Source organism: Solenopsis invicta, chromosome 16, assembly GCF_016802725.1.
Source record: "Solenopsis invicta isolate M01_SB chromosome 16, UNIL_Sinv_3.0, whole genome shotgun sequence".
NCBI classification, from domain to species: Eukaryota; Metazoa; Arthropoda; class Insecta; order Hymenoptera; family Formicidae; genus Solenopsis; species Solenopsis invicta.
The window spans coordinates 8,712,279-8,734,896 of record NC_052679.1 but is presented as its reverse complement, the minus strand read 5'-3'; the positions used below and the strand labels follow the sequence as shown (position 1 = coordinate 8,734,896).

The 22,618-nt window shown below is 36.1% G+C and overlaps 4 protein-coding genes across 4 annotated transcripts in view; 1 reads left to right on the top strand and 3 right to left on the bottom strand.

Annotated features, from left to right (window-relative positions):
* LOC113005424 overlaps positions 1-22,618 on the top strand; it is a 105,114-nt gene that overhangs the window by 41,363 nt on the left and 41,133 nt on the right. The gene's annotated exons all lie outside the window — the stretch shown is intronic.
* On the bottom strand, positions 8,208-12,612 carry LOC105197349. Its single transcript, XM_039459025.1, has 2 exons — positions 8,879-12,612; positions 8,208-8,795 (listed from the first exon to the last, which is right to left on the bottom strand). Exon 1 carries the CDS (start codon positions 11,503-11,505, stop codon positions 10,252-10,254), a length of 1,254 nt encoding a protein of 417 aa, XP_039314959.1. The 5' UTR covers positions 11,506-12,612; the 3' UTR covers positions 8,208-8,795; positions 8,879-10,251.
* LOC113005421 lies at positions 13,970-18,178 on the bottom strand. Its single transcript, XM_039459026.1, has 2 exons — positions 14,641-18,178; positions 13,970-14,557 (listed from the first exon to the last, which is right to left on the bottom strand). Exon 1 carries the CDS (start codon positions 17,265-17,267, stop codon positions 16,014-16,016), a length of 1,254 nt encoding a protein of 417 aa, XP_039314960.1. The 5' UTR covers positions 17,268-18,178; the 3' UTR covers positions 13,970-14,557; positions 14,641-16,013.
* Positions 19,732-21,258, bottom strand: LOC120359812 (farnesyl pyrophosphate synthase-like). Its single transcript, XM_039459038.1, has 2 exons — positions 20,403-21,258; positions 19,732-20,319 (listed from the first exon to the last, which is right to left on the bottom strand). The coding sequence occupies exons 1-2, from the start codon at positions 20,577-20,579 to the stop codon at positions 20,005-20,007; spliced, it is 492 nt and encodes a 163-aa protein (XP_039314972.1). The 5' UTR covers positions 20,580-21,258; the 3' UTR covers positions 19,732-20,004.

Genomic DNA, 22,618 nt, shown 5'->3' with positions numbered 1-22,618 from the left:
AAAAAATTGATTTTTTTTTACCCAAAAAATCGAATTCCTACGTTAATTAAAATTTTGGATAATACGCTTAAAAATAATGTCAACGGACATACAAATATTTGCGAATCGATTCCGAGTTTACAATCGGACGTTTTGCTGAGTCAAAATTTAACATAAATTAGAAATCTATGCTTCTCAAGCGAGGAGCATAGATTTTTAATTTATTCTAAATTTTTGTTTGTTAACTTATCTCTTCAAAAGATATCACGTTCTATTTTTGCCTAATGATAATTTCATACCACATATCAACCCGACAAGATCTAAAAGGACACACTAGGTTTACATTGATTATATCCATAAAAACACGACATTACTGGAAGACACGACACAAATTTCTGGCTAAGAATATGAATTATTTTTATTATTTCTTTCACTAATTTTGTGTGAATTAATATAATGAAATTCTACAACTAAATTCTATGTATATAAATTATATCAAGCTTACAATATTATTATAAATAAAGATAATTTTTAACATTTGTTTTAAAATCTAAAAAATTAAAATAAAGTATTCTTTCTCTTTGTTTTTCTTTCTCACATGACTATCTCTTATTATACATTTTCAATTGAAGAAGTCTCTAATAAATTATTACCTTTTAAAAAGAAGAGTGCAATTCCGAAAAGGTAAACTCTCCGATTTGATTGCAAATTGGTACACTACTGTATTTCATTGCGCTGCTTACGAATATGATAATAAAAATCACCGACAAGGTCTCCTAGTAGAATAAAATATTAATCCAATATTGAGAAATAATGTAAACCCAATATTATATATATTGGGTGTGAATTGATTTTTAATATTAGTCCTTATTAAAAGGTATCGACTCTTATTTAACCAATATTAGAGTTGCAATATGGATCCAATAACATTGGTCCAATATTGAAAAATAATATAAACACGATATTATATATTGGTTGTGCATTAGATTTTTAACATTGGTTCAATATTAAATCATTTCCCAATAGTTCTTTTATGGAATAATTATTGATTTCATAATCAGGTTATTTGGAATAATCACCAGCACACTACTTTTAATAGTTAATATATAAATGATTATTAGTCGACTATTCACAATAAACCCAATAAGAACTGGATTGTTTTATACGTTTATTAAACGCAAGTATGGTATAAAACAGGTATAGGTATAGGTATGTGGCAGATATGTATATAGGTAAAACGGTTTTTATACGTTAGTGCAATATACGTTTATAATAATCGTTCTTGATACGTATATATAATACGGAACGTATTTTATACATTGAAAAATGGTTTATAAAATGCCAGAAATGTATTTACGTTTATAACACGTATAAAAATACTATAAAATTCTATCATATACTAAACGTTTCTTAAATACGTTTATGATTTGTAAAAGTTGTCTCTTTAAATAACGTATCAAAATTAGGATTTAATATCCAGGTATGATTTCTTTTTTAAATATATTAATAAAAGTTTAAGCGTAAATTATATTTATACGTTTCTATTGCAGCAATATTTAAACAAATAATAAACGTATTTTATACACATTCGGTATAGCTAATTAAAGGTTTATTGAAAACGTATATTATTTATGAAATGAAAAACATTTATAAATCATTTCAGAAATACCGAATACGGTTAAAATCCAAGACATTCAATTATTAATAGTTATTTTACACGTAAAAACATTTCGGTGCTCTCAAAAATCGAGCTCATTGCTTTGGTTTTGAGTCTCAAACATAGACTTCGTACTATGTCTATGGTCTCAAAACTTTTTCGCGACGCCAGTCTTCGCGCCTTTGCGGCTTGCGCGGCTTCCACTAGGTGGCCATGCCGCGAGGGATTTTCTCGTGAGTCGAGTGCAGCCACAGTCATTATATCTAGGCGCCACCGGAAGTGTCTTTCTAAATCGCACTTCAGTGAAACTTGTATGAAAAAATTGTTGTAACCTCGAGACGAATTTCGCTCTCGTTTTTTTTGAAATGTGATGTGTATGTGGTTTGCTGTTCTACGTAAAATTTGATATTTTTACATGTAAAAATAACAATTGTATTGTTATTAAATCTTATACATAAATGTTTAATTCAAATTTAATCTTTATTTAATCCTTTTGAACGAAAGAAAAGAAATATTTTATTGGAAACTATAATTTATTACGTTTAATTATTGATTTATTATCAATACATATTTTATATGACTATATAAATCGTAGTGACTATTGGGCTCAAATAATTTTTTAATAGTTCTGTGTAATAGTTCGTCCCAATAATCCGCGAAAAACTATGACGAATAATTCAATAATTTAATTAATGGTTTACTAATAGTTACAATAGTCCATTTCCGTAAGGGTCTGTCTCAGATTTAGTGTACTTTATTTTTTCTCTTGGTTTTGTACCTGAGCCTAAGTTGCACATTGCGAAATTTGGCAATGATTAATCATTGTTTTTGGGATATTTTTGTAATTACAGCATACGCTGCCTTGTTTTTTCAAAATGCTATGCTTAGCTTCAAATCTAAAGCAATTCATCCAGCGCAAAGATTCAGAACGTTTTATACACTTTGGATAATGATGTAAATGATGATGTTTATTTATAGGATGAATATCGGGAAAGAGTTTTCTAAACAATGCATCATCAATGAGTTGAGATAAATATGGTAAAAGAGTCACTGTCAATTTTCGAGCGAAAACTATTTCGGTTATTCTGGACAGTAATAAAATAAGGGACAAATATTCATCGTCTTCATAAATTTTATCAGATACAATAAATGGTAAGACTCTCATCAAGCACCAAGTTTGAACTGCAGTTTGTTTTAACTTATGATCTTGTAAATTGCGAAGAGAAACTAAGATAAAATTTGCTGATGGTTTATTTTTAACTTCAGGTAAACCATACTGAAATAAATGAAGTCTACTGTTTAATATTTCTACACTTAAATCATATTCTTTGTTGGTAATGAAATGGTTTAAAACTAATTTAATCTCCATTGGTACAACGCCTTCAAAAATGTCATGCATCGGGTCAAAGATGTAATTATCAGTAAAATGAAAATATCGACTCTCGTGCAGAATACTTGATTTTTTGACTCCTGCTTTCTTGTATTTTCTATATCTTTTTGGATTACTTTTTCTTCAGTCATTTTGAGGTGTTCATCATGCAATTGTTTAGTTCGTGGAATTGTACTGGTCTTCTTGATCTTCATGAAAGTCATATCGATTGATCATACATAGTCTACAAAAATATTGAGCTCAATAGCCGAAATAATTGATGAGCAGCTAGTCTATCACCAGTGACAGCAGCAAGAGATGCTCGTAAAATCTTTTCTTTTCCATTTTGAAATACAAGAACTCCTTCGTCACTTTCCAAATTCCTTAATTCATAAACAAATGGTCTCAAAATCGCATTTATTTCGTATTTCTCGATGTCAGCTGTATGACAAAGAGCCAAAACATGTATTCCCCTAAGAAATGAGTTCAGATATGAAGATAAATTTTGAATTATATAATAAAATGCACCGATTTTATGAGACTGAACCTTTGCGCCCAAAGGATTATTAACAACTATATCATCATAGTATAATTGAAGCCTTATCGCATTGGGATATTTTTAAAAATATCTGTGTGTTTTGAAAGTAACACCATCTCTAAAGTTACAGAGCCAATCATTTGAGGCACTTTTCTCTGACTCAATATACTTCCACACATCTTCATTAAAGGTAATTAACTTTAATGTTTTTATTATTGAAACATATTGAAAAGTTTCATAAACGTGCTTCTGCTGCCAGGATTGATTTTTTGAATCTAATCGTTGATCATTTCTATGTCCAAGAGGTATTTCAGTGGCTTCAATATAATTATAACATTTCTTCGAGTGCCTCAATTTGACCCTCAGTAGTGTCCATGTTCTTGAATAAATTATTGAAATCAAACATTTCTAAGAAACTTATTACTTCAGGATCTTCCAATTTAATGTTTCTTTTATTTAAAAAATTAAGTATCTCACTTTTTGCGTAGTTCGATATATCTGATACAAGAAAATCTGCAACGTTTACTACTTTATTTAAAGCTGCTCCTGTAAATGAAGATGTTGCTCTCAAATTGGTAACCATTTTTAGTGCACTGAAACGTATGGCAAAGGATTTTTCTGATTGAGTTTGCGTCGTTAATTGTTCAAGTAATACACATTTATTAAAGCTAACATTCCTGCTTTCATCTGTGTCTTCAAGTACACAACAATCTTTACTTTCTTGTATATGATGGTTAAAAGTATTAGAATAATCTTGATCAACGTGATGTTTCTTTAAGTAACATATGAAAGAATCATACCTTAGAAAATGCTTATTGCACTGTTGTTCATTTCTATGTCCAAATTGTTCGACAGTAAAAGCCAGTAGATAATAATCTACTAACCATTATCCCATGATTTGGCCTAAAATGACTTGTAAATTTTTTAATTCCAGCAAAACTTTTATCACATATGAAACACAAAGCTTATCCATTGAAAATTGATTAATAATTATCATTAAATTAAACTAATTTTAATAATTTGTAATTTAAATGAAATTAAATAAATATATAGGATTAAAATGTCAACACATTGCAGAATTTCAGAGTATTTTCAGAGTAATCTGAAACAAATTCTTTTTTATTTTCATGATTTTTAAAAAAACATTAAAATATTTATGTTAACAAACGATAACTAAAAATCTATTAAAGTTAAAAATTTCAGGACAAATTTGTTATTGCTTATTCTGATTAATTAATCCTTTCTTTATTCAAATATTAAACAAATATTTGAAAATATATTATTTTGTTATTCAAAATATATTATTTTTAATTATCATATACGAGAAAGTAAAGATTTTTGTGTATTTGAAAACACGGATGTAAACAATAATCAGAATATACAGTAACAAATTTTTTTTGAAATTTATTAACTTTAATAAATTTTTAGTTATCGATCTAAGGATGGTTAGTTCAAAAATAATTCTTACCTTTCAACTTTTCAATTACTTGGTCTCCTATTCCACATTGTATCAAATATGCAAAAAATCGTCAATATCTTTTAATATTTCCTGCAAAGTATCAATATCAAGTAATATTATTAATATATTATTTCAAATGATATTAAAAAAAAGTTTGATCGGTATGTGAAAACGTGATATAAACAATAAAAATGCCTAACAATGGTCATAATTAAATGTACTTCTGGTTACGTTCCAAAACGTCATTTCCGAGAAAAAATTTACTCAAAATATATAGAATATGTAACACATATTTTGTATAATCTAATATCTTATATTGTATCTAAAATTTTTCTCGAAAAGGACGTTTTAGAACATAAACTTACAAGTATAACACATTTTAAATATATATGTAAATATACATAAGTAAACCGATTTACCTCTGGTGGATTCATGGAAACTTAGCAGGAACGATACGACCGAAACAAATGATGATTGCAAGGCTCGGGACGGCAGTGATCGTCCAAGTTATGGTACAATCGATGATTACAAAAATGCACTTGGTAACACAAAACAAACACGTACACTCGATGTGTTTGACTACACAACGCAAAACAAAGTACAAACACGTACTTTGTGTATCAGAATATGTACGTGTATCAACATGTCTTGGACGAGCCGTTACACATGCACACGTTTCGTCACTTGCACGCGCCACATGTAGTACTGCTAGGCGGACTGGCCGTACTGATTAATGTTAAATAAACATTTAATAAATATTTAATAATTATTATTGTTTAATGAATTGTATGAACTGTATTTACTTCATAAATATTATTGTTATAATGAATTGTTATAATAATGAATAATTAATATTAAATAAATATTTAAAAAACATTTAAAAAATATTGCGTGTTGATTGGGTTGTTAAATAACACAAATCAAATTTCACTTTTTATATACATATAAATATCTTTATTTTTGTTAAATTTTTTACATTATTTTTATTAAATTAAGAAACTGACAGCAGGAAAAAATAAACTGCCGAATTATATTGAAGCACGGCAAACTAATGGGTCCTTAAAACTTCGTATTTTTGACACTTTGTAGTTCAACCAATGAATTTTTTTCGATCAATTCAAGTAAATTAAACGTACCAAGTAAACAATTTATTTTTATTTATTTTAGAATTTGGTTGAGGTCGAAAAATGATTCATATATAATAGACTTAGGGTCACTTGTACTAATGCAGATTAACTTACAGTTCTCAATAAATAAGGAATGTAATTTCCTATGTTGCCGCGCGACAATTGTTTCCACATTTTGTGAGAAACCATTTGCACTCGCGTGAAAGTAAATTGGAACTTCCTGACTCGCGTAAAAGAGGATCGGTCTGTGACTCGTTTCTCCTACATAGGCGCGAGCCGCGGCAGCGCTTCTAGAAAATTGTGTAATCTAAGAATTCTAGAAATAATCTAAGAATAGCATAGGAAAAGTACGACAATCGCAATGACTACATTTTTATTTATAAACAGTGCAAATAGTACATAAAATTTTTATAAAAGGTACCTTTTCTACATTAAAATTTGACAAACTATTTTTAATAGTCCCGGAAAGGGGGATTACTTCTTCCAAGAATTCCACGCTGGACGTGGAATTCGCTGGCGAAGGAGGAGGGGAGATTTCCTTTAAGAATTCTACACTAGGCGCAGAACTCAAGGGAGAAGGAGGATCAGAGAGATCCTTTTGGACAGGAGAGTACGAGGGGGAAGGAAGATTAACGAGGGGGAAGGAAGATTAACGAGATTCTCGGGGAGAGGGAAGTACGGAGGGGTATCAGGAGCGATCCTATGTGTAAGGAGAGAAGAGTTAGAGGGAGCGGAGGACGGAGAAGATGGGGGAGGGGAAGGTGGGTCGCGTTCCTCTGGGATAAGCGGAGATATTTCCAAAAGCGGCGCCCATTCAGGAGCCGGTTTCTGGCGCAAATTCTCGAGTCCCCTTGTTCTTAGAATTACCCAGAGGCACTCGAGGAGAACGACTTGCCTCCTGACGTATTCCCAAAGACGATTCGGGCGATGACGATGGGGTCGCGACTTTCTCGGGATGTAAATTTTGCCCACTAATCGATAATCAATAAGCGAATTAGGGGAATCTGTTAAGTGACTAATAAAAATAACTTACTTTTTGATCGATGAAAATAGAAGGAACGTCAGATCTCTCTTTCTCTCCTCGAAGGCTTTGCGGTTAAGTCGGTTCTGGGCTGACCTCGGAAGCTCGGTTGTTGCTTGATTGAGGCACAGATTCTAATTTTGAGTTGTACTAGCAAATACTGCTTTGAGAATTTAAATAGCGCGTACAGTTTTGACTCTAGACTGAGAAGGAATCAAATGATGATGAGTGTTAGGAAATTGGACATTTTATAGAACTTGAAAGGAAGGACGTAGCGAGTCGAGCGGGAGGAATGTAGTTTTTTTTAGACTCGACTTGTCGTTGGCTAGTTTGCTAACTAACCTTGGTAATCATCCTCCAGGATGATCTATCATTGGTTAGTTCTCCATCTTCTCCCGAGTTTCCTTAATTTTAAGGGGGCGAGTTGTGGAATCGTCCAATCGTTCGAGGGCTTTTTTATCGATATTTTCCCCTTTTTCGAGGGTTAGGTTTATAATCCCGGTATCTCGTGTCATTTATTGTTTTTAGGGTTCGTTGTTGTATCGTTAATAAGAGTGATTTGTGTCGCGACGTCCACGTAAGCGAACAGGACCATGTCCATAAATTTTAATTTATGGTTTGTTATTTTCTTGACCGACGTCCCGATTCTGCGTTATCTCGTTGTCGGCGCCAAGTTTAAGTTTCTTTCCTTTGCATCCTGGCTTTCCCGTTTTTATAACCCGAATATTGTCGTCAGAGCATATGTGTTTGACGGGAAGGCCAGGGCCGTAAATTATAATTTTGACATTTTCCATTCGGTATTCGTTTCAATTTTATCTCCCGTCGGTCCCTTGTTTCAAGTAATTTCTATGGGTCCTGTTTGTCTTTACGTTACGTCAGGATGAGCATGTACGTTTTTGATATATAGTTTCTTTTTATATTTTCGCGTTATCATTTCGGTTGTATACTTCAGAGTTATGTTTCTTAGGGACAGATGTCTTGTGTCGCCAATTTTCTTTATGACACGGCGGGAATTTCCGTTATCGGCGAAAGGGAAAATCGTGGAGTCCGTTGGACGTAACAGTAGGAAACATAGAATTTATTAATTTTTTACATTGCTCAAAATTTAGGTTAAACATGCTTAAAAGAAATACTTGCTTAAAATAGTAGTATTTAAGATATGTTTATCCAAAACAGATTCGTCTGCCATAAAGCTTCTCTAATAAACCCATGAAAAAATGTTGTAGATTTTTGTATGATATTTTCTCTATCAGTGCAGTTATTGCATTATATGTTTATTTTTCGTGTTTAAAATAAGCATTCTGCAAATCCAAATCAATGTAGAGCTGTTTTACGTGTTTTGTTTTTTCCGTAACATTCCTGAAAAACAAAGAAAAAAATAAGAAAATTGATTAATGCAACAACGTTTAGGAAAACACATGTAACCAACGATATTTACTTCTAAAGTTTTACGCTGTTCCGGAGTTACGAGTTCAAGAGCTTTAACAATTAACCACATACATTTTCCTTCTTCTATATCAGTATTATCTTTGCGCAAATCGAAAAAGCAACCTAAGCAATCGTCTTGAATTTGATAACACTGTCCCAACTCTAACAAGATAGTTTCTGATTGCTTGAACATCTCTTGAACTTTTTCGATTCCAGCCTACGTTAAGCAACGTCACAATTTCTTATCATGTAAAGAGATCAGTTTTTTCTGTAAAAAAAGGAAACAAAAAGTAAACTTACATAATGCATTGCTAAAAATACTGGCATTAAAAATGCTATTTCTGATGATTTGGAGTAAGCGATGGAATTATATCGATTCATTGTAAATCGATCCAGATTAAATTTCTTTGAAGTCGAGGACGTATCCAAAAACTGCCCTATTTGTTTATCAAATGTAGCCTGCAAATATGTTTTCATAAAAAATTTTTCAAAGAAAAATTTAAACCGACATTACACACAAATATTATACAGATATATATACATACCTGTAGAAATGTTTCTACTAAATTAATGTAACATTCTTTCCCTTTAAAATGTTTTTCTATTAAATAATACACATTGCTCTGTAACAATAAAGCATCATTGATTGCCATTAAATCTATAGATCTTAACTTATGGTTGTCTGAACTTATAATTGTTCCTAACAAATTATTATTATTTGAACTCGCAATTATTTTGGCTAATTATTATTTGAACTTATAATTATTTTTAACAAATTTCGTGTGTTATGCTGGGTAGTGCGGAGTTTATGAGTTCTTCAGTCCACTCAGCGCATCCTATGCGGATCAGTAATTCTCGCGGGTTATTAATCTCTTCCTCACTCCCGCATTTTAACTCCAGTGCGATGGTCGCTGCATCCTTCCTTACAGGGCGGAGGATTCTCATCCATCCCTCTCGCTTCTCCAATAGCAGCCGAGCGAGTTCGCGGGACCTTTGGGGCCATCTCGCTTTTCCACCGATCGGTTGAAAGTGGGCAAGCCCGCATGGGACAGCTCCCCAATTTTCCTCACGGAAGCGATCCTCCAGTATATAAAGATCGAGGATGGATTTCTGAATTACGCGGCCCTAGTTGCGCAAAGCGACCGCCACGATATCGCTTTTTATAAAATGGGTTACTACCCCTCTTTGCCATAGTCTTCCCTCCTGGACTGCTACCAGTTCATTGGGTAGAATGGGCCCGATGAATCGTAGGAACCGCCCCCTTCTTGTCATCCTGCTAGTCAGGTCTTCTAGTAACTCCTCTAAATGTTCCCTCGCGTGGTCAATGTGGATCCAAAAGAAAGTCGGTGAGTCCTCCTTGATAATTTTGACTTTCAAAGATCCGCGCGTCAGGAAGGCGGTATCGACGGGCTTAATTTCCATTTTGTTTCTAAAAACATTAAGGTTTATTTTTAGAAGTGTATGATGTGATTATTTGAGTTAATTGAATTAAGTCTACACGTCGTAGCGTGTGATTTTGTACGAGAAAATTTGCTTACACGTCGTAACGTGTGATTTCGGGTAAGGAGATTTGTTTACACGTCGTAGCGTGTACATTTAAGATAAGTAATGTAATTAGATTATCAGAGAATTCGGATAGAGCGGTATTTGCGTCCCCTCTCCTCCTTCTTTTCTCAGTTTCTGAGTTCGAGGGTATATGCTGCTGTTTCTTTTGCAGGTAGGAGAGGGTATGTTGTTTCTTTGTTTTTTATGCCGCCTGGCTGCTTGTGCTCCCTTTCTTCGGCCTCTGGGGCTGAGGGACCTTCTTTATTGTTCTTTTTTGTTTGATTGTTTTTGCCCAAGTGTAATAAAAGATGTGTTGCTGAATCCCATACGGCTCTTATTAGATGTATTGACCATCCATATACGGTATGCAGAGCGTATCCGTGTACGAATGTATCCAATAATAATTTAAAGCCTCTCGCGAACAAATATATTCCCATTAATCCCGCACTGATGTTTCCAAAGAATAAAAATTTACCCCAAACCTTTTCCCAGATGGTGGTTGTGATTTTCTGGAATGATGCCTCACCAATGAGATTAGAGATTGATCCTTCGTATAGTTGAGTTGGTTGACCCATTACTCCTCTGGCTACGGTGTTAAGTATTGAAGGCCTTTCCGCAGGAAACATTATGTGATTTCTGAGTTCTTCTAAATCGTTTTGTGAATATATGCCGCTGGTGGCAAGCGCTCCAGGGTTTATGTATTTCCACGTAGGTTTAGTCAGCGGTTTCATGATAGTCGGCGATGATGCTTCTATTGGTTTCGGAATAATTTTATACCAAGCATCTCCTAGGAGATACATAGGCGGGGCAAAAGTATTACAAGTAACCTGTGTGCCTTGTCTCAATAATATGTGTGTTTGAAGTGTTAAAAATAATGTTTGATTTTCTTGTAGTACTGGTAATTGTTCATAACAATTTTGAGTCTGTGCCAATCTCACTTCGACAGGTACGCATTTTATTATGTGAATTACTTCTCCAGGTAAGAGAGCCATGTATCCGGGCTCTCTCATAAAGTGATAAGCAAAAATATCGGGTGACTGTGTTGCTATGGCCAAGGCATTTTGCAACATTCTTAGTTCGAGGTTACATTGCTGCAATAAAATATTTCTGTACAGTTGATTGATTTGCGTACGTATGTGTTTTTCCACATAAACGAATTTTGAGTTCATGTAAGCGAAGATATCGCGATTAGATATTCGGTCGAATTTTTTGAAAACTGCAACGCTGGGTAAAGTTTCAAAAATTATTAATTTTGGGTGTTCGGTCCGTGTAAGCGTATAACCACACGTCGTGTATTTTCTCATGCTATTAAAAGCGAAAACCTTTTCCTGTGCAATTAACGAATAGGCAGTTTGTGAGCCTTCCTTTATATTATCGATCATTTTATCTGCATATCCTTGATATAAAACGCTATAGTCGGAAAATTTGCAAGAGTCGGCTGGCACAGGATCCCAAAATGTGTTTCCTCCTTCTATATCAGTGCAATGAGTGGCGCTAAGTTCACAAGCCACTTCTGTACCGGGATTCTCTAACTTCTTAACGATGATTGTCGGTATCGTTAGCTATCGACAATCGTCGCTTGCGCTATCGATAATCGTTACGGCGGGTGATTCTATAACTTGGCTTTATTAAATTAAGAAACTGACAGCAGGAAAAAATAAACTGCCGAAATATATTGTAGCACGGCAGACTAATGGGTCCTTAAAACTTCGTATTTTTGACACTTTGTAGTTCAACCAATGAATTTTTTTCGATCAATTCAAGTAAATTAAACGTACCAAGTAAACAATTTATTTTTATTTATTTTAGAATTTGGTTGAGGTCGAAAAATGATTCATATATAATAGACTTAGGGTCACTTGCACTAATGCAGATTAACTTACAGTTCTCAATAAATAAGGAATGTAATTTCCTATGTTGCCGCGCGACAATTGTTTCCACATTTTGTGAGAAACCATTTGCACTCGCGTGAAAGTAAATTGGAACTTCCTGACTCGCGTAAAAGAGGATCGGTCTGTGACTCGCTTCTCCTACATAGGCGCGAGCTGCGGCCGCGCTTCTAGAAAATTGTGTAATCTAAGAATTCTAGAAATAATCTAAGAATAGCATAGGAAAAGTACGACAATCGCAATGACTACATTTTTATTTATAAACAGTGCAAATAGTACATAAAATTTTTATAAAAGGTACCTTTTCTACATTAAAATTTGACAAACTATTTTTAATAGTCCCGGAAAGGGGGATTACTTCTTCCAAGAATTCCACGCTGGACGTGGAATTCGCTGGCGAAGGAGGAGGGGAGATTTCCTTTAAGAATTCTACACTAGGCGCAGAACTCAAGGGAGAAGGAGGATCAGAGAGATCCTTTTGGACAGGAGAGTACGAGGGGGAAGGAAGATTAACGAGGGGGAAGGAAGATTAACGAGATTCTCGGGGAGAGGGAAGTACGGAGGGGTATCAGGAGCGATCCTATGTGTAAGGAGAGAAGAGTTAGACGGAGCGGGGACGGAGAAGATGGGGGAGGGGAAGGTGGGTCGCGTTCCTCTGGGATAAGCGGAGATATTTCCAAAAGCGGCGCCCATTCAGGAGCCGGTTTCTGGCGCAAATTCTCGAGTCCCCTTGTACTTAGAATTACCCAGAGGCACTCGAGGAGAACGACTTGCCTCCTGACGTATTCCCAGAGACGATTCGGGCGATGACGATGGGGTCGCGACTTTCTCGGGATGTAAATTTTGCCCACTAATCGATAATCAATAAGCGAATTAGGGGAATCTGTTAAGTGACTAATAAAAATAACTTACTTTTTGATCGATGAAAATAGAAGGAACGTCAGATCTCTCTTTCTCTCCTCGAAGGCCTTGCGGTTAAGTCGGTTCTGGGCTGACCTCGGAAGCTCGGTTGTTGCTTGATTGAGGCACAGATTCTAATTTTGAGTTGTACTAGCAAATACTGCTTTGAGAATTTAAATAGCGCGTACAGTTTTGACTCTAGTTTGAGAAGGAATCAAATGATGATGAGTATTAGGAAATTGGACATTTTATAGAACTTGAAAGGAAGGACGTAGCGAGTCGAGCGGGAGGAATGTAGTTTTTTTTAGACTCGACTTGTCGTTGGCTAGTTTGCTAACTAACCTTGGTAATCATCCTCCAGGATGATCTATCATTGGTTAGTTCTCCATCTTCTCCCGAGTTTCCTTAATTTTAAGGGGGCGAGTTGTGGAATCGTCCAATCGTTCGAGGGCTTTTTTATCGATATTTTCCCCTTTTTCGAGGGTTAGGTTTATAATCCCGGTATCTCGTGTCATTTATTGTTTTTAGGGTTCGTTGTTGTATCGTTAATAAGAGTGATTTGTGTCGCGACGTCCACGTAAGCGAACAGGACCATGTCCATAAATTTTAATTTATGGTTTGTTATTTTCTTGACCGACGTCCCGATTCTGCGTTATCTCGTTGTCGGCGCCAAGTTTAAGTTTCTTTCCTTTGCATCCTGGCTTTCCCGTTTTTATAACCCGAATATTGTCGTCAGAGCATATGTGTTTGACGGGAAGGCCAGGGCCGTAAATTATAATTTTGACATTTTCCATTCGGTATTCGTTTCAATTTTATCTCCCGTCGGTCCCTTGTTTCAAGTAATTTCTATGGGTCCTGTTTGTCTTTACGTTACGTCAGGATGAGCATGTACGTTTTTGATATATAGTTTCTTTTTATATTTTCGCGTTATCATTTCGGTTGTATACTTCAGAGTTATGTTTCTTAGGGACAGATGTCTTGTGTCGCCAATTTTCTTTATGACACGGCGGGAATTTCCGTTATCGGCGAAAGGGAAAATCGTGGAGTCCGTTGGACGTAACAGTAGGAAACATAGAATTTATTAATTTTTTACATTGCTCAAAATTTAGGTTAAACATGCTTAAAAGAAATACTTGCTTAAAATAGTAGTATTTAAGATATGTTTATCCAAAACAGATTCGTCTGCCATAAAGCTTCTCTAATAAACCCATGAAAAAATGTTGTAGATTTTTGTATGATATTTTCTCTATCAGTGCAGTTATTGCATTATATGTTTATTTTTCGTGTTTAAAATAAGCATTCTGCAAATCCAAATCAATGTAGAGCTGTTTTACGTGTTTTGTTTTTTCCGTAACATTCCTGAAAAACAAAGAAAAAAATAAGAAAATTGATTAATGCAACAACGTTTAGGAAAACACATGTAACCAACGATATTTACTTCTAAAGTTTTACGCTGTTCCGGAGTTACGAGTTCAAGAGCTTTAACAATTAACCACATACATTTTCCTTCTTCTATATCAGTATTATCTTTGCGCAAATCGAAAAAGCAACCTAAGCAATCGTCTTGAATTTGATAACACTGTCCCAACTCTAACAAGATAGTTTCTGATTGCTTGAACATCTCTTGAACTTTTTCGATTCCAGCCTACGTTAAGCAACGTCACAATTTCTTATCATGTAAAGAGATCAGTTTTTTCTGTAAAAAAAGGAAACAAAAAGTAAACTTACATAATGCATTGCTAAAAATACTGGCATTAAAAATGCTATTTCTGATGATTTGGAGTAAGCGATGGAATTATATCGATTCATTGTAAATCGATCCAGATTAAATTTCTTTGAAGTCGAGGACGTATCCAAAAACTGCCCTATTTGTTTATCAAATGTAGCCTGCAAATATGTTTTCATAAAAAATTTTTCAAAGAAAAATTTAAACCGACATTACACACAAATATTATACAGATATATATACATACCTGTAGAAATGTTTCTACTAAATTAATGTAACATTCTTTCCCTTTAAAATGTTTTTCTATTAAATAATACACATTGCTCTGTAACAATAAAGCATCATTGATTGCCATTAAATCTATAGATCTTAACTTATGGTTGTCTGAACTTATAATTGTTCCTAACAAATTATTATTATTTGAACTCGCAATTATTTTGGCTAATTATTATTTGAACTTATAATTATTTTTAACAAATTTCGTGTGTTATGCTGGGTAGTGCGGAGTTTATGAGTTCTTCAGTCCACTCAGCGCATCCTATGCGGATCAGTAATTCTCGCGGGTTATTAATCTCTTCCTCACTCCCGCATTTTAACTCCAGTGCGATGGTCGCTGCATCCTTCCTTACAGGGCGGAGGATTCTCATCCATCCCTCTCGCTTCTCCAATAGCAGCCGAGCGAGTTCGCGGGACCTTTGGGGCCATCTCGCTTTTCCACCGATCGGTTGAAAGTGGGCAAGCCCGCATGGGACAGCTCCCCAATTTTCCTCACGGAAGCGATCCTCCAGTATATAAAGATCGAGGATGGATTTCTGAATTACGCGGCCCTAGTCGCGCAAAGCGACCGCCACGATATCGCTTTTTATAAAATGGGTTACTACCCCTCTTTGCCATAGTCTTCCCTCCTGGACTGCTACCAGTTCATTGGGTAGAATGGGCCCGATGAATCGTAGGAACCGCCCCCTTCTTGTCATCCTGCTAGTCAGGTCTTCTAGTAACTCCTCTAAATGTTCCCTCGCGTGGTCAATGTGGATCCAAAAGAAAGTCGGTGAGTCCTCCTTGATAATTTTGACTTTCAAAGATCCGCGCGTCAGGAAGGCGGTATCGACGGGCTTAATTTCCATTTTGTTTCTAAAAACATTAAGGTTTATTTTTAGAAGTGTATGATGTGATTATTTGAGTTAATTGAATTAAGTCTACACGTCGTAGCGTGTGATTTTGTACGAGAAAATTTGCTTACACGTCGTAACGTGTGATTTCGGGTAAGGAGATTTGTTTACACGTCGTAGCGTGTACATTTAAGATAAGTAATGTAATTAGATTATCAGAGAATTCGGATAGAGCGGTATTTGCGTCCCCTCTCCTCCTTCTTTTCTCAGTTTCTGAGTTCGAGGGTATATGCTGCTGTTTCTTTTGCAGGTAGGAGAGGGTATGTTGTTTCTTTGTTTTTTATGCCGCCTGGCTGCTTGTGCTCCCTTTCTTCGGCCTCTGGGGCTGAGGGACCTTCTTTATTGTTCTTTTTTGTTTGATTGTTTTTGCCCAAGTGTAATAAAAGATGTGTTGCTGAATCCCATACGGCTCTTATTAGATGTATTGACCATCCATATACGGTATGCAGAGCGTATCCGTGTACGAATGTATCCAATAATAATTTAAAGCCTCTCGCGAACAAATATATTCCCATTAATCCCGCACTGATGTTTCCAAAGAATAAAAATTTACCCCAAACCTTTTCCCAGATGGTGGTTGTGATTTTCTGGAATGATGCCTCACCAATGAGATTAGAGATTGATCCTTCGTATAGTTGAGTTGGTTGACCCATTACTCCTCTGGCTACGGTGTTAAGTATTGAAGGCCTTTCCGCAGGAAACATTATGTGATTTCTGAGTTCTTCTAAATCGTTTTGTGAATATATGCCGCTGGTGGCAAGCGCTCCAGGGTTTATGTATTTCCACGTAGGTTTAGTCAGCGGTTTCATGATAGTCGGCGATGATGCTTCTATTGGTTTCGGAATAATTTTATACCAAGCATCTCCTAGGAGATACATAGGCGGGGCAAAAGTATTACAAGTAACCTGTGTGCCTTGTCTCAATAATATGTGTGTTTGAAGTGTTAAAAATAATGTTTGATTTTCTTGTAGTACTGGTAATTGTTCATAACAATTTTGAGTCTGTGCCAATCTCACTTCGACAGGTACGCATTTTATTATGTGAATTACTTCTCCAGGTAAGAGAGCCATGTATCCGGGCTCTCTCATAAAGTGATAAGCAAAAATATCGGGTGACTGTGTTGCTATGGCCAAGGCATTTTGCAACATTCTTAGTTCGAGGTTACATTGCTGCAATAAAATATTTCTGTACAGTTGATTGATTTGCGTACGTATGTGTTTTTCCACATAAACGAATTTTGAGTTCATGTAAGCGAAGATATCGCGATTAGATATTCGGTCGAATTTTTTGAAAACTGCAACGCTGGGTAAAGTTTCAAAAATTATTAATTTTGGGTGTTCGGTCCGTGTAAGCGTATAACCACACGTCGTGTATTTTCTCATGCTATTAAAAGCGAAAACCTTTTCCTGTGCAATTAACGAATAGGCAGTTTGTGAGCCTTCCTTTATATTATCGATCATTTTATCTGCATATCCTTGATATAAAACGCTATAGTCGGAAAATTTGCAAGAGTCGGCTGGCACAGGATCCCAAAATGTGTTTCCTCCTTCTATATCAGTGCAATGAGTGGCGCTAAGTTCACAAGCCACTCCTGTACCGGGATTCTCTAACTTCTTAACGATGATTGTCGGTATCGTTAGCTATCGACAATCGTCGCTTGCGCTATCGATAATCGTTACGGCGGGTGATTCTATAACTTGGCTTTATTAAATTAAGAAACTGACAGCAGGAAAAAATAAACTGCCGAAATATATTGTAGCACGGCAGACTAATGGGTCCTTAAAACTTCGTATTTTTGACACTTTGTAGTTCAACCAATGAATTTTTTTCGATCAATTCAAGTAAATTAAACGTACCAAGTAAACAATTTATTTTTATTTATTTTAGAATTTGGTTGAGGTCGAAAAATGATTCATATATAATAGACTTAGGGTCACTTGCACTAATGCAGATTAACTTACAGTTCTCAATAAATAAGGAATGTAATTTCCTATGTTGCCGCGCGACAATTGTTTCCACATTTTGTGAGAAACCATTTGCACTCGCGTGAAAGTAAATTGGAACTTCCTGACTCGCGTAAAAGAGGATCGGTCTGTGACTCGCTTCTCCTACATAGGCGCGAGCTGCGGCCGCGCTTCTAGAAAATTGTGTAATCTAAGAATTCTAGAAATAATCTAAGAATAGCATAGGAAAAGTACGACAATCGCAATGACTACATTTTTATTTATAAACAGTGCAAATAGTACATAAAATTTTTATAAAAGGTACCTTTTCTACATTAAAATTTGACAAACTATTTTTAATAGTCCCGGAAAGGGGGATTACTTCTTCCAAGAATTCCACGCTGGACGTGGAATTCGCTGGCGAAGGAGGAGGGGAGATTTCTTTAAGAATTCTACACTAGGCGCAGAACTCAAGGGAGAAGGAGGATCAGAGAGATCCTTTTGGACAGGAGAGTACGAGGGGGAAGGAAGATTAACGAGGGGGAAGGAAGATTAACGAGATTCTCGGGGAGAGGGAAGTACGGAGGGGTATCAGGAGCGATCCTATGTGTAAGGAGAGAAGAGTTAGACGGAGCGGGGGACGGAGAAGATGGGGGAGGGGAAGGTGGGTCGCGTTCCTCTGGGATAAGCGGAGATATTTCCAAAAGCGGCGCCCATTCAGGAGCCGGTTTCTGGCGCAAATTCTCGAGTCCCCTTGTACTTAGAATTACCCAGAGGCACTCGAGGAGAACGACTTGCCTCCTGACGTATTCCCAGAGACGATTCGGGCGATGACGATGGGGTCGCGACTTTCTCGGGATGTAAATTTTGCCCACTAATCGATAATCAATAAGCGAATTAGGGGAATCTGTTAAGTGACTAATAAAAATAACTTACTTTTTGATCGATGAAAATAGAAGGAACGTCAGATCTCTCTTTCTCTCCTCGAAGGCCTTGCGGTTAAGTCGGTTCTGGGCTGACCTCGGAAGCTCGGTTGTTGCTTGATTGAGGCACAGATTCTAATTTTGAGTTGTACTAGCAAATACTGCTTTGAGAATTTAAATAGCGCGTACAGTTTTGACTCTAGTTTGAGAAGGAATCAAATGATGATGAGTGTTAGGAAATTGGACATTTTATAGAACTTGAAAGGAAGGACGTAGCGAGTCGAGCGGGAGGAATGTAGTTTTTTTTAGACTCGACTTGTCGTTGGCTAGTTTGCTAACTAACCTTGGTAATCATCCTCCAGGATGATCTATCATTGGTTAGTTCTCCATCTTCTCCCGAGTTTCCTTAATTTTAAGGGGGCGAGTTGTGGAATCGTCCAATCGTTCGAGGGCTTTTTTATCGATATTTTCCCCTTTTTCGAGGGTTAGGTTTATAATCCCGGTATCTCGTGTCATTTATTGTTTTTAGGGTTCGTTGTTGTATCGTTAATAAGAGTGATTTGTGTCGCGACGTCCACGTAAGCGAACAGGACCATGTCCATAAATTTTAATTTATGGTTTGTTATTTTCTTGACCGACGTCCCGATTCTGCGTTATCTCGTTGTCGGCGCCAAGTTTAAGTTTCTTTCCTTTGCATCCTGGCTTTCCCGTTTTTATAACCCGAATATTGTCGTCAGAGCATATGTGTTTGACGGGAAGGCCAGGGCCGTAAATTATAATTTTGACATTTTCCATTCGGTATTCGTTTCAATTTTATCTCCCGTCGGTCCCTTGTTTCAAGTAATTTCTATGGGTCCTGTTTGTCTTTACGTTACGTCAGGATGAGCATGTACGTTTTTGATATATAGTTTCTTTTTATATTTTCGCGTTATCATTTCGGTTGTATACTTCAGAGTTATGTTTCTTAGGGACAGATGTCTTGTGTCGCCAATTTTCTTTATGACACGGCGGGAATTTCCGTTATCGGCGAAAGGGAAAATCGTGGAGTCCGTTGGACGTAACAGTAGGAAACATAGAATTTATTAATTTTTTACATTGCTCAAAATTTAGGTTAAACATGCTTAAAAGAAATACTTGCTTAAAATAGTAGTATTTAAGATATGTTTATCCAAAACAGATTCGTCTGCCATAAAGCTTCTCTAATAAACCCATGAAAAAATGTTGTAGATTTTTGTATGATATTTTCTCTATCAGTGCAGTTATTGCATGATATGTTTATTTTTCGTGTTTAAAATAAGCATTCTGCAAATCCAAATCAATGTAGAGCTGTTTTACGTGTTTTGTTTTTTCCGTAACATTCCTGAAAAACAAAGAAAAAAATAAGAAAATTGATTAATGCAACAACGTTTAGGAAAACACATGTAACCAACGATATTTACTTCTAAAGTTTTACGCTGTTCCGGAGTTACGAGTTCAAGAGCTTTAACAATTAACCACATACATTTTCCTTCTTCTATATCAGTATTATCTTTGCGCAAATCGAAAAAGCAACCTAAGCAATCGTCTTGAATTTGATAACACTGTCCCAACTCTAACAAGATAGTTTCTGATTGCTTGAACATCTCTTGAACTTTTTCGATTCCAGCCTACGTTAAGCAACGTCACAATTTCTTATCATGTAAAGAGATCAGTTTTTTCTGTAAAAAAAGGAAACAAAAAGTAAACTTACATAATGCATTGCTAAAAATACTGGCATTAAAAATGCTATTTCTGATGATTTGGAGTAAGCGATGGAATTATATCGATTCATTGTAAATCGATCCAGATTAAATTTCTTTGAAGTCGAGGACGTATCCAAAAACTGCCCTATTTGTTTATCAAATGTAGCCTGCAAATATGTTTTCATAAAAAATTTTTCAAAGAAAAATTTAAACCGACATTACACACAAATATTATACAGATATATATACATACCTGTAGAAATGTTTCTACTAAATTAATGTAACATTCTTTCCCTTTAAAATGTTTTTCTATTAAATAATACACATTGCTCTGTAACAATAAAGCATCATTGATTGCCATTAAATCTATAGATCTTAACTTATGGTTGTCTGAACTTATAATTGTTCCTAACAAATTATTATTATTTGAACTCGCAATTATTTTGGCTAATTATTATTTGAACTTATAATTATTTTTAACAAATTTCGTGTGTTATGCTGGGTAGTGCGGAGTTTATGAGTTCTTCAGTCCACTCAGCGCATCCTATGCGGATCAGTAATTCTCGCGGGTTATTAATCTCTTCCTCACTCCCGCATTTTAACTCCAGTGCGATGGTCGCTGCATCCTTCCTTACAGGGCGGAGGATTCTCATCCATCCCTCTCGCTTCTCCAATAGCAGCCGAGCGAGTTCGCGGGACCTTTGGGGCCATCTCGCTTTTCCACCGATCGGTTGAAAGTGGGCAAGCCCGCATGGGACAGCTCCCCAATTTTCCTCACGGAAGCGATCCTCCAGTATATAAAGATCGAGGATGGATTTCTGAATTACGCGGCCCTAGTCGCGCAAAGCGACCGCCACGATATCGCTTTTTTATAAAATGGGTTACTACCCCTCTTTGCCATAGTCTTCCCTCCTGGACTGCTACCAGTTCATTGGGTAGAATGGGCCCGATGAATCGTAGGAACCGCCCCCTTCTTGTCATCCTGCTAGTCAGGTCTTCTAGTAACTCCTCTAAATGTTCCCTCGCGTGGTCAATGTGGATCCAAAAGAAAGTCGGTGAGTCCTCCTTGATAATTTTGACTTTCAAAGATCCGCGCGTCAGGAAGGCGGTATCGACGGGCTTAATTTCATTTTGTTTCTAAAAACATTAAGGTTTATTTTTAGAAGTGTATGATGTGATTATTTGAGTTAATTGAATTAAGTCTACACGTCGTAGCGTGTGATTTTGTACGAGAAAATTTGCTTACACGTCGTAACGTGTGATTTCGGGTAAGGAGATTTGTTTACACGTCGTAGCGTGTACATTTAAGATAAGTAATGTAATTAGATTATCAGAGAATTCGGATAGAGCGGTATTTGCGTCCCCTCTCCTCCTTCTTTTCTCAGTTTCTGAGTTCGAGGGTATATGCTGCTGTTTCTTTTGCAGGTAGGAGAGGGTATGTTGTTTCTTTGTTTTTTATGCCGCCTGGCTGCTTGTGCTCCCTTTCTTCGGCCTCTGGGGCTGAGGGACCTTCTTTATTGTTCTTTTTTGTTTGATTGTTTTTGCCCAAGTGTAATAAAAGATGTGTTGCTGAATCCCATACGGCTCTTATTAGATGTATTGACCATCCATATACGGTATGCAGAGCGTATCCGTGTACGAATGTATCCAATAATAATTTAAAGCCTCTCGCGAACAAATATATTCCCATTAATCCCGCACTGATGTTTCCAAAGAATAAAAATTTACCCCAAACCTTTTCCCAGATGGTGGTTGTGATTTTCTGGAATGATGCCTCACCAATGAGATTAGAGATTGATCCTTCGTATAGTTGAGTTGGTTGACCCATTACTCCTCTGGCTACGGTGTTAAGTATTGAAGGCCTTTCCGCAGGAAACATTATGTGATTTCTGAGTTCTTCTAAATCGTTTTGTGAATATATGCCGCTGGTGGCAAGCGCTCCAGGGTTTATGTATTTCCACGTAGGTTTAGTCAGCGGTTTCATGATAGTCGGCGATGATGCTTCTATTGGTTTCGGAATAATTTTATACCAAGCATCTCCTAGGAGATACATAGGCGGGGCAAAAGTATTACAAGTAACCTGTGTGCCTTGTCTCAATAATATGTGTGTTTGAAGTGTTAAAAATAATGTTTGATTTTCTTGTAGTACTGGTAATTGTTCATAACAATTTTGAGTCTGTGCCAATCTCACTTCGACAGGTACGCATTTTATTATGTGAATTAC